This window comes from Lissotriton helveticus, chromosome 7, assembly GCF_964261635.1.
Source record: "Lissotriton helveticus chromosome 7, aLisHel1.1, whole genome shotgun sequence".
In the NCBI taxonomy this organism is placed as follows: domain Eukaryota; kingdom Metazoa; phylum Chordata; class Amphibia; order Caudata; family Salamandridae; genus Lissotriton; species Lissotriton helveticus.
In genome coordinates this window covers 148544761-148558811 of record NC_136068.1, presented here as the reverse complement: position 1 = coordinate 148558811, position 14051 = coordinate 148544761, and the positions used below count along the sequence as shown (strand labels likewise).

The 14051-nt window shown below is 49.9% G+C and overlaps 1 protein-coding gene across 4 annotated transcripts in view; it reads right to left on the bottom strand.

Annotated features, from left to right (window-relative positions):
- Positions 1-14051, bottom strand: part of SYCP2 (synaptonemal complex protein 2) — a 2783385-nt gene that overhangs the window by 241112 nt on the left and 2528222 nt on the right. For all 4 annotated transcript variants that reach the window (XM_078651823.1, XM_078651822.1, XM_078651824.1 and 1 more), the window contains one exon: positions 6054-6184. In XM_078651823.1, the coding sequence (XP_078507949.1) occupies positions 6054-6184 (131 nt within the window). The remainder of the gene's footprint in view (positions 1-6053; positions 6185-14051) is intronic.

Here is a 14051-nt window from a genome sequence, read left to right as displayed (position 1 = left end):
CTGCCTCATTCAACCCCAAGTCCCTGCACATCTTGCAGTCCCATAGGGTCTCCAGTATAGTCCAGTCAACAATGTATCTCGCTTCACAAACTCGGAGACCCGTAGCTCCCACCAAGGAGTCTATGCAATCCTCGCCCACTCAAGGGCAGCCAACCAACACCCTGTGCCCCTGCCCTCCCGCTCCTGCCTCACCACCCTTTCCATCCTACTCATCTTGTATCCACAGGCAATTGGTCTCAGTCTTGTTCATCCAGTGGTCCGCAGTCACCTCATCCAAGACCCTGCTCTCCGGGCTGCTATGGTGTTCCACCGCCCAGTGTTTGATGGCCTGCTGTAATGACTTGGGGTCCGTGAAGATATGCGAGCATCCTTGTCTATTCACTCTGAGTTTCGCAATATACAGCATGGCGTAGTCAACTTCCAGGTCTCGGAGCTGCTTCTTCAGAGGAACATAGTGTCCACGCGTCTCCTGGACACGGGCAGTGAAGTCTGGATACAGCGACGGCTCGGATCCCTAGTACCTCAAGATCTTTTCTCTCCGGCTATATGAAGCGCCACATCCCTGTCGCGGTAGTTCAGCAGTTTCGCAATTATTGGCCTTGGTGGGGCGCCCACTGGCGGCTTGGGTCCCAGAGAGTGGTGCGCCCTCTCGACTATAAACATTGCAGAAAAGACTCCCTCTCCCAGCAAAGCCACCAACTGCTTCACAAATTGCTCCATATTTCCCGTGGCGGTGGATTCCGGCAAGCCTGTAATTCGCAAGTTGCATCTTCGCGAACGCGCTTCCAGGTCTTCTGTCTTGTCTTGCAGGACACGCATCAACTTCCCAAGCTGTTTGTGATCAGCGTCTAGGGTGGTGTGCGCTTCTTCCACCTCCGTGAGGCGACTTTCAGACATGTCCAGTCTTTCCGCATGTTTATGAAGACGCTCCGCCATTCTATCCATTCTATATGGGAGGGCATTAATTTTTTTGCCCAGCGCTGCAATGCCACTTTGCAGGGATTTCTCCATGGATCGGAGCATGTTTTGTATGTTCGAGTCCGGGTCGTCACTTGTCGGGGGTTGCAGTCTTGTGTCCTCGCCTGAGACACCATTGTGGGATTTTGAGCGTTTCTGCAGTGGCGCGGCTCCCCACGCCTGGGGAAACGCTGTCACTGTAAGTTCTTATTACTGAGCGCTAGTAGGTTGTGCCTGAAAGCGTGTGTAACCCACGCCACTGCGATTCCCAGCTGACGTACCCTGACGGGCGCCTATCCCAGCGGTCAGTCCCACCCTCCAGCGGGTGCACTGCGTGACCAGACCTGGCCAATCTATGTGTCTCCAACCACCCACAGTTCTGTAACTTTCAGTGCTATGCTGGTAGGGGTGCTATGCGGGCGTGTCCATGAGTGTCTGCTACTCCCGGGCACAGGAGTAGTCACCTCAATCTCAGCTACGTACCCCACCTCCAGATTAGTTTTACTTCCCAGTCGAGCATCCCAGCGTGTCTATGGGGGGACACATACCTGCAAGGCCCAATTGCTGCCTAATAGGACTCCAGCACGCTATTCTTCCAGTATAGGCTCTGCGCGCCACCTCCAGGCTCTGCCTCCACCTCCCAGGTACCTGCTGCCGGATTCCTGGGCGTGGGCAGGACCAGGCGTACTGGCACTGCACTACCGCTTGGCTGGCCCCTGTGAGCGGGCCCGAGTCCCCCTGCCTGCAGCGTCCTCTCCCGTGCTCTCCAAGCTGCTACTCTGAGCAGTGAAATATCACCCCCAGAGCTCCCAGAGCGTCACTCAGCTTCACTGCACTCGCCTGTGTGGTCGGTGGGGGGAGGGTTACACTTTCGCCCTGTCCCTCTTCGGGGCCCAGCCAGCATATCGTGCCGTCAGTCCCGGCAGTGCTTTAGGGGCTCTGAGTGGCTGCCGATCACGATTCCACCTCTTACCCCCACCAGCGCACTGACGTGTCTCTGCACCCGGGTTCGCAGCGCAATCGTCTGCACCAGAGCGCGCCGCAGGAAACCAGCGTCTGCCGCACGTCAGCCTATGTCTTCTGCCACTGCAGGCACTTTACCCCGGTGTTTCTCGGCCCTCAAGCCGCCTCGCCGCACCTCGCTGTTTCGGCGGTTGTAGGCAACAGATTTCAGCTTGAAGCGGCTCCGTAGCTGCCCGCTCACCTTCCTCCAGCCAATCCTTAATTCTCGGGGGATAAATCACGGGACTACTGCCGACTCAGTGAAGGATAGTTAATCGACGTGGCGGAGAGCCGGGCTCAAGCGGCCATTTTAGTCCCCCCCCCCCTTCAAACTCCTTTCAAGCCTGCAAATGGCAGGCTACGAGGCTCCTTTTACTCGAACCACACCCTGGCTGTCACAACAAGTACTGCAATCCTTCTGGTGACCCTCTAACGTAAATGCTCTGGGCACTCTGGTTACCATTACTATAGACTTACAGGCAAGTTAACTCAGTAAATTTGGTATGAGCCAATTCGACATACCTGTTTACGGGTAAGGGCACAGGCACTAAGGTCTGTTTAGCAGGCCTCAATGCACTCTCAGTGTCGAAAAACCAGCAGAATCAGTCCAAAAACATTGTGGTGACCATACAAAAAGAGGCATTTCCTTAGAGTAATTTGTCACAAGTAATGACCATACAATATTTGGATATAAGCCTTTTAGGTTCACTAATTGGAATGCAAACTTCATCTTCTTACTGTTTTAATGACACGTTCTTTGAAGATACTGATTCCTAAAGCAGTCTTTTCCGCAGCCCTTCTTCTATCTTCTTTTTTGTTGTTTTTTAGGTCTCGCTGAGCCAGCGCATGCGCTGCACTGTCAGACTTTTAGTAGGTGGGTTTTAAAAGTGCTACCCCACGCTTTGGCTGGCCTAGCGTTGCGTTCCCGCGAGCGTGCACGCGCGCAGCCACCATCTGTCTTTCACGGGTCATTAAGAGTGTGGACGCTGCAGCTGCTTTCACTTTTGCAGTCACGCGCCCACTCGCTCCGCCCTGTCCGTGTCTAGACCGCCTCTCTCCTCATGCGCTCAGCGCATCGCTCGTGGCACACAGAAAGCGTGTGGACGCTGGAGCGCATTCTAATTACTTGGTAATGTTTTATGTCTTAAACATTTTGCAGCTTTGGGCCCTGCCAACTGCTTCATGGCTTCCAGTGATTAATTACTCGGTATAGAATCAAAATGTGGGGCTTAATGCGGTAGTTTTGTGAAAAGACACTGCTGCCAGGGTAGTTAGGCTCTCGTCCCGTGTTTTGGGAGTGTTGGGGTGCAGAATGGGACCCTTTAGAATCCCCGTATGCCTGCTAGACTTGGCCTGTTCTTCCTAGATTATCAAAAGAAGCACATTTGACTAGGAAACTCCCTCTCTCTCTCATCCAGCTGGTCATCTTCGACGACATTTTGACCCCCTCCCACCCCAGCCGCTTTATCCTTCCTGCAGCCACAATAAGCGCCGCATTCACCACATGATGCTGCCACAGGATTGTTAAACGAGACGCTAAAAAATAAGTCTCCAACAAATACACAGAGTGTGTTTTTTTCAAGACAGATTTTTATGATACTGTCACAGAACTATTCACTGTTGAAGTTAAGTGTTTTTTTAATACATTACTGAACTGCTGAAATGGATGCCTAATTTTAGTGAATCCGACCCTTTTACGCCAATATGCAGCCCAGGGTACATTCCATGTCTACTATTCACATTGTGAAATATCAGTACCATCACAGAAGCTTTAGCTTCCCTCCGCGGAGAAGAAAGTAGTATCGCTGTATTTGCTACTCGCACTGCACTGCAAATGTAAAGGCTATTCCTGTTCTCTCTTTCACACTTTTTTGCACATAGTGAGATTTAAGACTGCTCTCTCCGTGCCTGCATACAGTAACATCAGATGCTCAGCCACTCAAACTCTCCCACTGACAGTGCCACCCCAAAACTCTGCACCTCATACCTTCGTTCAACAGTATCCTACTGTGACACTGACCTGTAGGTATCATTGTCATTACTGCCTTCATATCATAAATGATAGTGACATTGAAACTATGACTCTAACAGCAAACATAGTGCCTCAACAGACTCTGTGAGTTACTCAGTAATGCATTGTAACCCAAACACAGCTCTGCCACTCCATGCTCCTGGCGAGCATTATCACCTCACTGCAGACAACAGTCCCCCTTATTCTGATTCTTTGGGCTGTCACACAAGACATACACACTTCGCCATACATATTACTCTCACACACAGTTCCTTTTATGTTTCTCCCTTCCGTGCGCCCAAAATATTCCCCTCATTACCCGTCGCACAGCAGTTCACGGAGGTCGATTTCTGCGCGGTCACAACATATTTTTAGGACATGGCGGCGCCGTAGTGTCTTTGAGCTCCAGCAGGTCGTGCACTGTCTCGTTAACACAGGCAAGGCGCCAAAGGCCAGAGAGACCACATGTGGATTGACAGGACACAAACAGGGAGTCGGCGCATGCGCCTAGAGGGGAACAGCACTGACAAGTCTGCGCACAAGAAGCTTGAAGCCACTGGGCCAGTGAACAAGGATCTAGACTGCTTACTAATCTTAAGAATGAGACTGATATGGCTGCCATGCTCCTGGGCAAAGACCTTTACACTCCCATCGATTACACTTGGTTCGTGCTTATTAAAAGGTGAATGCAGTTCTTGTCTTAACTGCAGTCACCTACAGTAGAGGGGAGACTTCAAAGCCCTTCTGTATCCTGTAAAACCTTAGTCGAATAATTGGGTTTCATTCCATATTAACTGATTATAAACTTGTGATTTTTTAGTAATAAGCGCACGGACAATAGCATCTAATTTTACAACAAACAAACGTATGCTTTGGTTTTCAAAAATAGATAAGTTACTGACTCTGTTAAGCATCGTTCATCTCTTTTGTCGCTTCTTTACAAATTGGAAGTAGTTGTACATCAAACTAAATCTGGGATAAAGCCTACAAAAGTGGGCTGGCAATGTTATGGTAGGTTAACATGCTATTTTCATATATTTATATATATATATATATATATATATGAATGTGATCAAGGGCTCTTGAAGCCCGAAACGCGTCTTGCTGGCTGTGAAGGAACAACAATAAAACTTTACCTTGCCTGATTTTGCTGTGGTCGGTTTGAGTTCCTGCTTCGACGTCCAAACGGAAGTGGTTGGAATTGCTGGTGCATATATATATATAACGTATGTCTATGGCTCTGATTACAAGTGAGACAGAAAATTCTTACCCGGCAAATCCTTGTTTCCATAACAAGTAAGAAAGAACAAGCATTGGCATAGCCAATAGGTCTCGCCTTTGGGACCTTATAAGTGGTTAGCCAGGAAACAATTGATGTTGTTGTACCAAGGATATTGTGCTGCATTACTAAATACTTATAAGGTCCCAAAAGCGAGACCTATTGGCTATGCCAATGCTTGTGTTTTTTTTTTGTTGCCTAGAAGTTACTTCATAATGACATTTTAGTCGAATCCAGTTAAGGGCAATATAACATACACATAGTCCACCAATGTATACCAAACACTTTCTCTAACGAAAAGTCAGAGATATTAACTTTGTCAATTGCAGTTTTGTTGGGGTCTTATCTAAAATGAAAGCATCGACGGGAGAGGCAGTAGGCATGTACTGTAAGAACGGTTGAATCTATCTCCTGACTTTGTATTTTTGATATTTTTCCGTATGTTAACCTCAGAGAATCGACTGTATATATAAATGGATATAAACATATAACAAAGGCGCAACAGTAAATCACCAAGCATAATAGTTATGTGAAAATCCTACACATCGCTCATGAAACTCCTTGGAAAATGTATCCCTTTTACTTTCGATACTTATGTCAATACATCCTCTCTTTCACGACTTCTGTTAGGCTTTATTCCAATTAAAGAATCACAAAATACTTTACTGTGCATTAAAAAAGAGCCATATACCATGAAATGTGGCACAGAAAGTAAAAGTTGTTGAACATCAATATATTAACTATAATAACAAAACAGAAGAAACTCTGCATGTATGAGACCATTTCTCCAAGGAAGCTGATTACCTGCATCTTCCTTGTAAACTCTTTGCTGATTTTCTGACACATTGTGCCTACATCTGAACTGCCTGCTTCCCACGAGTCGCAGTCTATAACAGAGATTTCATGCCCCGATACAGTGGATATGCTCTCCGATACTAAAAAAAAAATACAAATAATTGGACATGACCTAATAAGCAAAGTCTCTGTTTGCTTAAGCATTTCTAATATGGTATATATGTTTATAACATGAAAATAAAGGTATTTATGTTCAATTGTGAACTATTTAATTACTGGTATGTACGTATAAAGTTTGTAATGTACATAAACGTTTTTGTTAAAAATGGGCTTTCTCAAAAGAGTCAAGGCCTAAAACGCTTCAATAGCTATGGTTCGACCTCCCTATTAAAACAGTGTTATTCATTAGATCACAACTTTTGCACCATTTTATGGATGTGAATGCACATTCACTTAAAGAAAAAGTTGACTATTATCCGTAACGTTCTTCCTAGAGGATATTCTAGCTACCTGCAGATTCTTCACCTTTAGAATATACTAGGCACTGGACTGGGTCCATAAACTTTTCCATAGCTGTGGTACACTGACAGGTAGTGCTAACCCGGTGGAAGAGCATAATCATGACATCACCAGAGCCATAATGTTCTTTTTGGGTCCAGACAGTGCAGACGTTCTTTTCACAGATACAACAATCCTATTGAATATGTCTTTACAGCATCTTCAAGAAGAGGCGAAGGAGACAATGGCCAAGAAGGCGGAGAAGCAGCTGGACACTATGCCACTAACACACCCAAAAGCACCACAACCACCACTACACCCACAACCACCACCACACCTTCAACTACCCCAACAACCACCACACCACAACCACTACCACACCCACATGCACCAAAACTACCACCACACCCACAGCCACCAACACACACAAAAGCACCATAACCACCACCACCACCCCACCAACCACAACACACTCATCAAAAGCAACAAACTCACACAAAAGCACACCTACACACAAAACACCAGCCAAAAGCAAATGCACACACTCACCAGAATATCAAACACCAGCCACAAAGAATACATCCAAACATACACAACAAACACCAGAAACACATATAGACACATACACATCACCCATTCCAGCTATCTTAATCTCCAAAACCCAATCTTCTAACACCACTCCTCCCCTTATTCCTCCCTTGGATTTTTTTCTCTTATCTGTCCTTGACCCCTTCCAAACCTAAACCCACCCCTCTGAAGTAAAATCCTAGAGATGCCTGCTCTGTGCTCAATAGATGCTCCTTCCTGAGATGGTTGCCCTTTGGAGTATGTTTAGGAGGCAAGGTATTGGCAACAGAGCCACACGTTGCTGTTGTCTAAAACCTTTGTTTTCTTATTTTTTTTATTTTAATTTTAAAAGTTCATGAGATAATTATCTCAATTATTAATTAAATATTTTCATTTTTACAAAGTTTGTCCTAACGAACAAGTTACTTACCTTTGGTAACGATGTATCTGTAAGAGACATATGTTAGTTATAGATTCCCTACCTTAGAATTACCCCCAGGTGTCAGACTGGATCTGGAGAATTTTTCCTTAGCAGTACCCCTGTGCATCAGTGGGTGGCGTGTGTTCACTCTGCCACCATCATTGGTGTCATGGCCACCTGGAAGACGTCGCTGTGCCTACTCAGATGCCGCCCCTGCACAATGACGTCAGTTCTGGCACGACTTTCCACGCCAGAAGCGCAGGGCCATGAAAGACACTGAGCACTGGTGCGCTACAACTAGCTCCCTGTAAGGGAGTCCCTATCCCTAGAAGTCAGTTCATACATCGTTACCGAAGGTAAGTAACTTTTTCATCTGAAAGAAACAGCTAGTTATAGATTCCTTACTTTAGAATAGATACTCCTTCAATACCAACCCCGGAGGAGAGTCTGCGAACTAAGTTCACACCACAAAGTCCTAGCGGATCAAATGGCTAAAGTAGCCATCCCTCTGGACTTGGCTGTCCAGACAGTAATGTCTGGTGAAGGTGTGAAAAGATGACCACGTGGCTGCCTGACAATGTCAAGAAGTGGGACTCCACGTGCAAATGCAGTGGTTGCTGCCGTAGCGCTAGTGGAATGACCACGTAGCCTCACTGGAGGTTCCTTTTTTTGCTAAAGTGTAACAGATTTTAATACAAAGCACAACTTATCGAGAGATTGTATGCTTTTGAACAGCTCAGCCTTTCTTGGCACCTACATAGCCAACGAAAAGTTGAGCATCCACCCGGAAATCTTTTGTGCGGTCAAGGTAGAAGTCTCTCCTCCTTGGAAGGGTGTGGAGGTGAGAAAAAGGTGGCAAAGTGATCGTTTTGTCCTATGTGAAATAGTGTAACCACTTTAGAGAGGAATGAGGGCCTCGTCTTAAGCACCACTTTGTACAGATGCACAGAGAAGAAAGGGGGCTTAGAAGATGGAGCTTGAAGCTCACTCACTCTGCGAGCAGAGGTGATGGCAACAAGAAAGGCAGTTATTAGAGTGAGGAGCCTGAGAGGACAGTTGTGAAGGGGCTTGAAGGAAGCACACATAAGATAAGCTAAAATGAGATTGAAGTCCCACTGGGGCAGTATGAAAGGAGATGGAGGAAAGAGATGAGTAATGCCCTCAAAAAATCTATTTACAATAAGGAACTTGAAGAAAGAAGGCTAACCTGGTAGCCAACAAAAAGCAGAAATAGCTGCAAGGTAGCCTTTAAGAGTGCCCATAGCAGTGCCCTGCTGGGCTAAAGAAAATATATACGAAAGAACCTCTGAAAGAGAATCCACAGCCCTTGCTGTGCACCATGTCACAAACTTGTTCCATCTACAGGCGTATACCGTTTTAGTGGAGGGACGCCTGGCTGTCAAGATGACATTGCAGACTTCTGGTGGAAGGTCAAAAGCTGTCAACTGTTGCCGCTCAATCTCCACGCAAGGAGGTGGAGGCTGGACAGGTTCGGGTGAAGAACCGTCCCCTGCTACTGGTGACAGAAGATCCTCCTGAATGGGCATTCTGATCAGAGGATTAATGGCCATGATCAGGAGCTCGGGGTACCAGACTCTTCATGCCCATTCCAGGGCCACAAAAATAACTTGGGCCCGGTCGCTCTTCATCTTCTTCAGCATTCAGAGCAGAAGTGGTACAGGTGGAAAGGCGTACAGGAGGCCGCAACTCCACTCGCGATGAAAAGCGTAGCTGAGTGAGAGCCGCCTTGGAAACTCCAACGCGCAGAACTGCTGACATTGCGTGTTCTCTTCGGTGGCAAACAGATCTAACCAAGGCTCTCCCCACCACTGAACGAGACCTTGCACCACCTTCGACTGAAGACGCCATTCGTGATTTACCAAGCACTGATAGCTGACTTTGTCCGCCCTGGCATTCAGAGAACCTGCCAGGTTTTGAACCACCAGGGTTGTGCCCTGATGTCCGGCTCTGTCCAGAGGCGAAGAGCCTCTTAACATAGGGTCCTTGACCCCACCTCACCCTGTTTGTTGCAGGTTCGTCCAGAGCTCCAACAGGTTCATATGGAGCTTGGACTCCACCGGAGACCAGACACCTCTGACCCCTGTCTCTCCCAGATGGCTGCCCCATCCCAGGAATTACGCATCTGTCTCCACCTTTAGATCTGGTTGGGGAATGGAGAGGGACCTACCTCTAACCTAAGCTTGGTTTGTTAGCCACCACTGCAGTTGTTGCGCAGTGCCCTCCGAGATCTGGACTTAGTCAGAAAGATTCCCCTGATGCTGCGCCCACTGGGATTTCAGGTCCCGCTGCACAAGTTACTTACTTTCAGTAACGATATATCTGTAAGAAACAGTAGTTAGAGTTATGTTCCTTACCTTTGAATATCCCCAGCCGTCAGACTGGATCCGGAAAGGTTCAGTCAGCAGTACCCCTGCGTGTCGGTAGGCGTCATCTGCGGCTCCGCGTCCGTCGTCGTGATCGCCGGGATGACGTCATCGGAGTACTTAGATGCCGCCCTCGCGCGCTGACGTCCGTTCTGTACATAGCTTTCAGCGCCAGGAACGCAGAGCCATGCAAGAAACCGACACTGGTGCCATGAAACTAGGGCCCTCAAAGGGAGATACCTTAACCCTAGATATCTGATCGCAGAACGGGGAGGATGGGTGGGGCTGTAAGGAATCTATCACTAACTACTGTTTCTTACATATATATCGTTACCGAAGGTAAGTAACTTGTGCATCTGAAAGAAACAGGTTAGTGTTAGATTCCTTACCTTAGAATAGATACCCCAGCAATACCAACCCCGGTGGTGGGTCTGCGAACCAACATCACACCAGGAAGTCCTGGAGAACGGAACGGACGAAAAAGCCATCTCTCCGGACTTGGCTGTCCAGGCAGTAGTGCTTAGCAAACGTATGCAGCGAGGCCCACGTAGCTGCCTGACAGATGTCCTGCAAGGGGACTCCCTGACCCAGGGCAGTACTAGCCTCCGTGGCACGAGTAAAATGGGCGCGCAACCCCACAGGAGGCTCCTTTTTCGCCAAGGAATAACAGACCTTGATGCACAAAAATACCCAATGTGAGATGGTCCGCTTGTGCACCGCTCGTCCCTTCTTAGCGCCCACGTAACCAACAAAGAGCTGGTCGTCCACCCGGAACTGGCGTGTGCGGTCTAGATAAAAGGAGAGCGCACGTTTTGGGTCCAGACGGTAGAGCCTCTCTTCCTCTTTCGAGGGATGCGGAGGCGGAAAGAAGGTGGGCAAGGTGATGGACTGCCCGATGTGAAAGGCCGTAACCACCTTGGGCAGGAAAGAAGTCCTCAGAACAACTTGTCCGGATGGACAGAGAGGAAAGGAGGTTTAGTAGGCAGAGCGTGGAGCTCACTCACTGTTCTGGCAGAGGTGATGGCAACCAGGAAAGCAGTTTTAGGTGTCAGAAGACGAAGAGGACAATTATGAAGTGGCTCAAAGGGAGCGCACATCAGATAAGTAAGTACCAAGTTCAAGTCCCACTGAGGCATCACGAAAGGAACAGGAGAGAACATGTGTGTGATGGATTTCAAGAACCTATTTACAACAGGGGACTTGAAAAGAGAAGGCTGATCAGGAAGCCTTAAGATGGCTGAAATGGCCGAGAGATAGCCTTTGATAGTGCCCAGAGCAGAACCCTGCAGGGCAGAGAAAGAAGGAAGAGGAGAACCTGTGAAAGAGGGGCAGAAAGTGGATCCACAGCCTTTGCTGTGCACCATGCCACGAATTTGTTCCACCTGCAGGCATATACCGTTTTAGTGGAGGGACGCCAGGCTGCCAGAATCACATCACAGACTTCAGGAGGCAAGTCAAATGGCCTCAACTGTCGCCGCTCAATCTCCATGCATGTGGGTGGAGACTGGACAGGTTCGGGTGGAGGACCGTTCCCTGCTGCTGCGACAGAAGGTCCTCCTGAAGAGGCAGACGGGGGATCGACTGACATACTGAGTAGCTCGGGATACCAGTATCTTAGTGCCCAGTCCAGAGCCACAAGGATGACTTGGGCCCGGTCGCATCGGATCTTCTTCAGCACTCTGGGCAGAATTGGTATAGGTGGAAAGGCGTACAACAGACCGCAGCTCCACTCGCGATGAAAGGCATCGCCGAACGAGTGCCGCCTTGGAAATTCCAACGCGCAGTACTGATGACATTGCGCGTTCTCTTCGGTGGCAAATAGATCTAACCAAGGCTCTCCACACTACAGAAAGAGACCTTGCACCACGTCCGAGTTCAGACGCCATTCGTGATGCATCATGCACCGGCGACTGAGTTTGTCCGCCCTGGCATCCAGGGAACCTACCAGATGTTGAACCACCAGGGTGATGCCTTGGTGTTCCAGCCATGTCCAGAGGCGCAGAGCCTCCTGACAAAGGGGCAACAACCCACCCGCCCTGTTTGTTGCAGTACCACATGGCAGTGGTGTTGTCCATGGACACCTGCACTACACTTCCCCGGACAGAGTGAAGGAATGCCTTCAGTGCAAGTCGGATGGCACGCAGCTCCAGAAGGTTGATATGGAGCCGAGACTCCACCGGAGACCAGAAGCCTCTGATCTGTGACTCTCCCATGTGGCCCCCCATTCCAGGAGGGACGCATCCGTCACCACTGTGTGCTCCGGTTGGGGAAGGGAGAGGGATCTGCCAGTGCCCCAATCGCGGCCCGTGAGCCACCACTGCAACTGTCTTGCAGTGCTTCCGATATCAGGAGGTGGTTCGACAGGTTGCCCTGATGCTGGGCCCACTGGAACTTTAGGTCCCACTGCAGAGCCAGAATGCCACCTGGCGTGATGTACCAGCAGGATGCAGGAGGCCATCAGCCCCAGGAGCCGCAGCGTCAGCCTGACAGAAACTTGGGATAAAGGCTGAAAGATTGGAATCAGAGCCTGAATATCCCGAACCTGCTGCTTGGGAGGATAAGCCCGCTCCGATGAAGAGGAGCTTCTGAGAGAGGCACAGGTGTGACTTCGGCACGTTGATGGAGAACCCCAGTGAGTGCAGGAGATCGGCCGTAGTCTTGAGGTGGGAGACGACTGTCTGAGGCGAGCCCGCCTTCAACAACCAGTCGTCGAGATAGGGGAAGCCTGGAACCCCTGATATGCGCAGATGAGCTGCGACCACCGCCATCACTTTCCTGAACACTCGAGGGGCACTGGTGAAGCCGAAGGGGAGCACGGTAAACTGAAAGTTCTCGTGGCCTACCGTGAACCGCAGGTAGCGCCCGTGGGGTGGCAGGACGGGCTGTGGAAATATGCGTCCTGCAAATCCAACGCTACCATCCAGTCTCCAGGGTCTAGGGCAGCCAGGACCTGAGCTAAAGTCAGCATCTTGAACTTCTCCATGCGGAGGAAGCCGTTGACGCTCCGGAGGTCCAAGATAGGGTGCAGTCGCCCTTTGCCCTTCTTGAGAACCAGAAAGTAGTGGGAGTAGCAACCACGTCCTACTTCTGGCCCAGGAACGAGCTCGATGCCCCCCTTGGCCAAGAGGGCCGTAACTTCCTCCTGCAGAAGCTGCAAGTGATCCCCCGACATGCGATGGTACAGCGTTGGCTTGGCTGGAGGGGTCGCCTTGAAGGGGAGGGAGTAGCCTCTTCGGACGATTTGCAGCACCCACCTGTTTGAAGTGATGGTATGCCGGTGGAGGAGGTGAAGGCGAATCCTGCCCCCCACAGGCGTAAAATGGGCCTGAAAGCTCGGACTAAGAAGGCTTTGAGGCAGATGCTGCCGGAGTGGATGTGGACTGACCTGGTCTCTGTCCCCCTGCACTGCCACTGCCGTTACCACGTCCGCAACCGCTTTGAGGTTGGTTCTGCAGCCTGTGGCTGGATGAACGTGTGGGGGCGCCCCTTCCTTGGCCACGAAAGGGGCGAAAAGCAGAAGTTTGCTGGCGCTGGCCCGACTGGCCCAAGGACTTGGGCGTAGCCCTGGAGTCCTTGAAACGCTCAAGCCCACTGTCTGCTTTGTTGCCAAAAAGGCGACGGCCATCAAAGGGCATGTCCATGAGAGAGGCCTTTACATCTCCCGAAAAATTGGTGGACCTCGGCCGGGCGTGGCAGCGGATGGCCACCATTGTGTAAAACGCTCTGCCCAGCTAGTCCGTGGTATCGAGTCCACATCTGATAGCAAGAGCGTGGGTGAGCCGTGCCTGGGCCTCCTCCAGACACTGGGGCAGCACGTCCGCAACCGTATCCCACAAGGATTGGGTGTAACAGCCCAACACGCAAGCGGTGTTGATAGACCGCAACCCCAGACTAAGTAAGGAGATCAGTTTCTTCCCAAACTGGTCAAACCTTTTGGATTTCCAATCTGGAGGGGCAGTCGGGAATGCGGTCTGGGACGTAGAGAACTGTATCACCAGGCTCTCGGGGTGGGGTGTACGGACAGAAAGCAGGGGTCGCCCGCAGCCGGGCGGTGGCATCGGGCAATGTTCCCATCCACAGGGGGCACTGTGGAGGGCTTGGACCAGGTGCCCATCAGAACGTCTGTGAGGGCCTGAT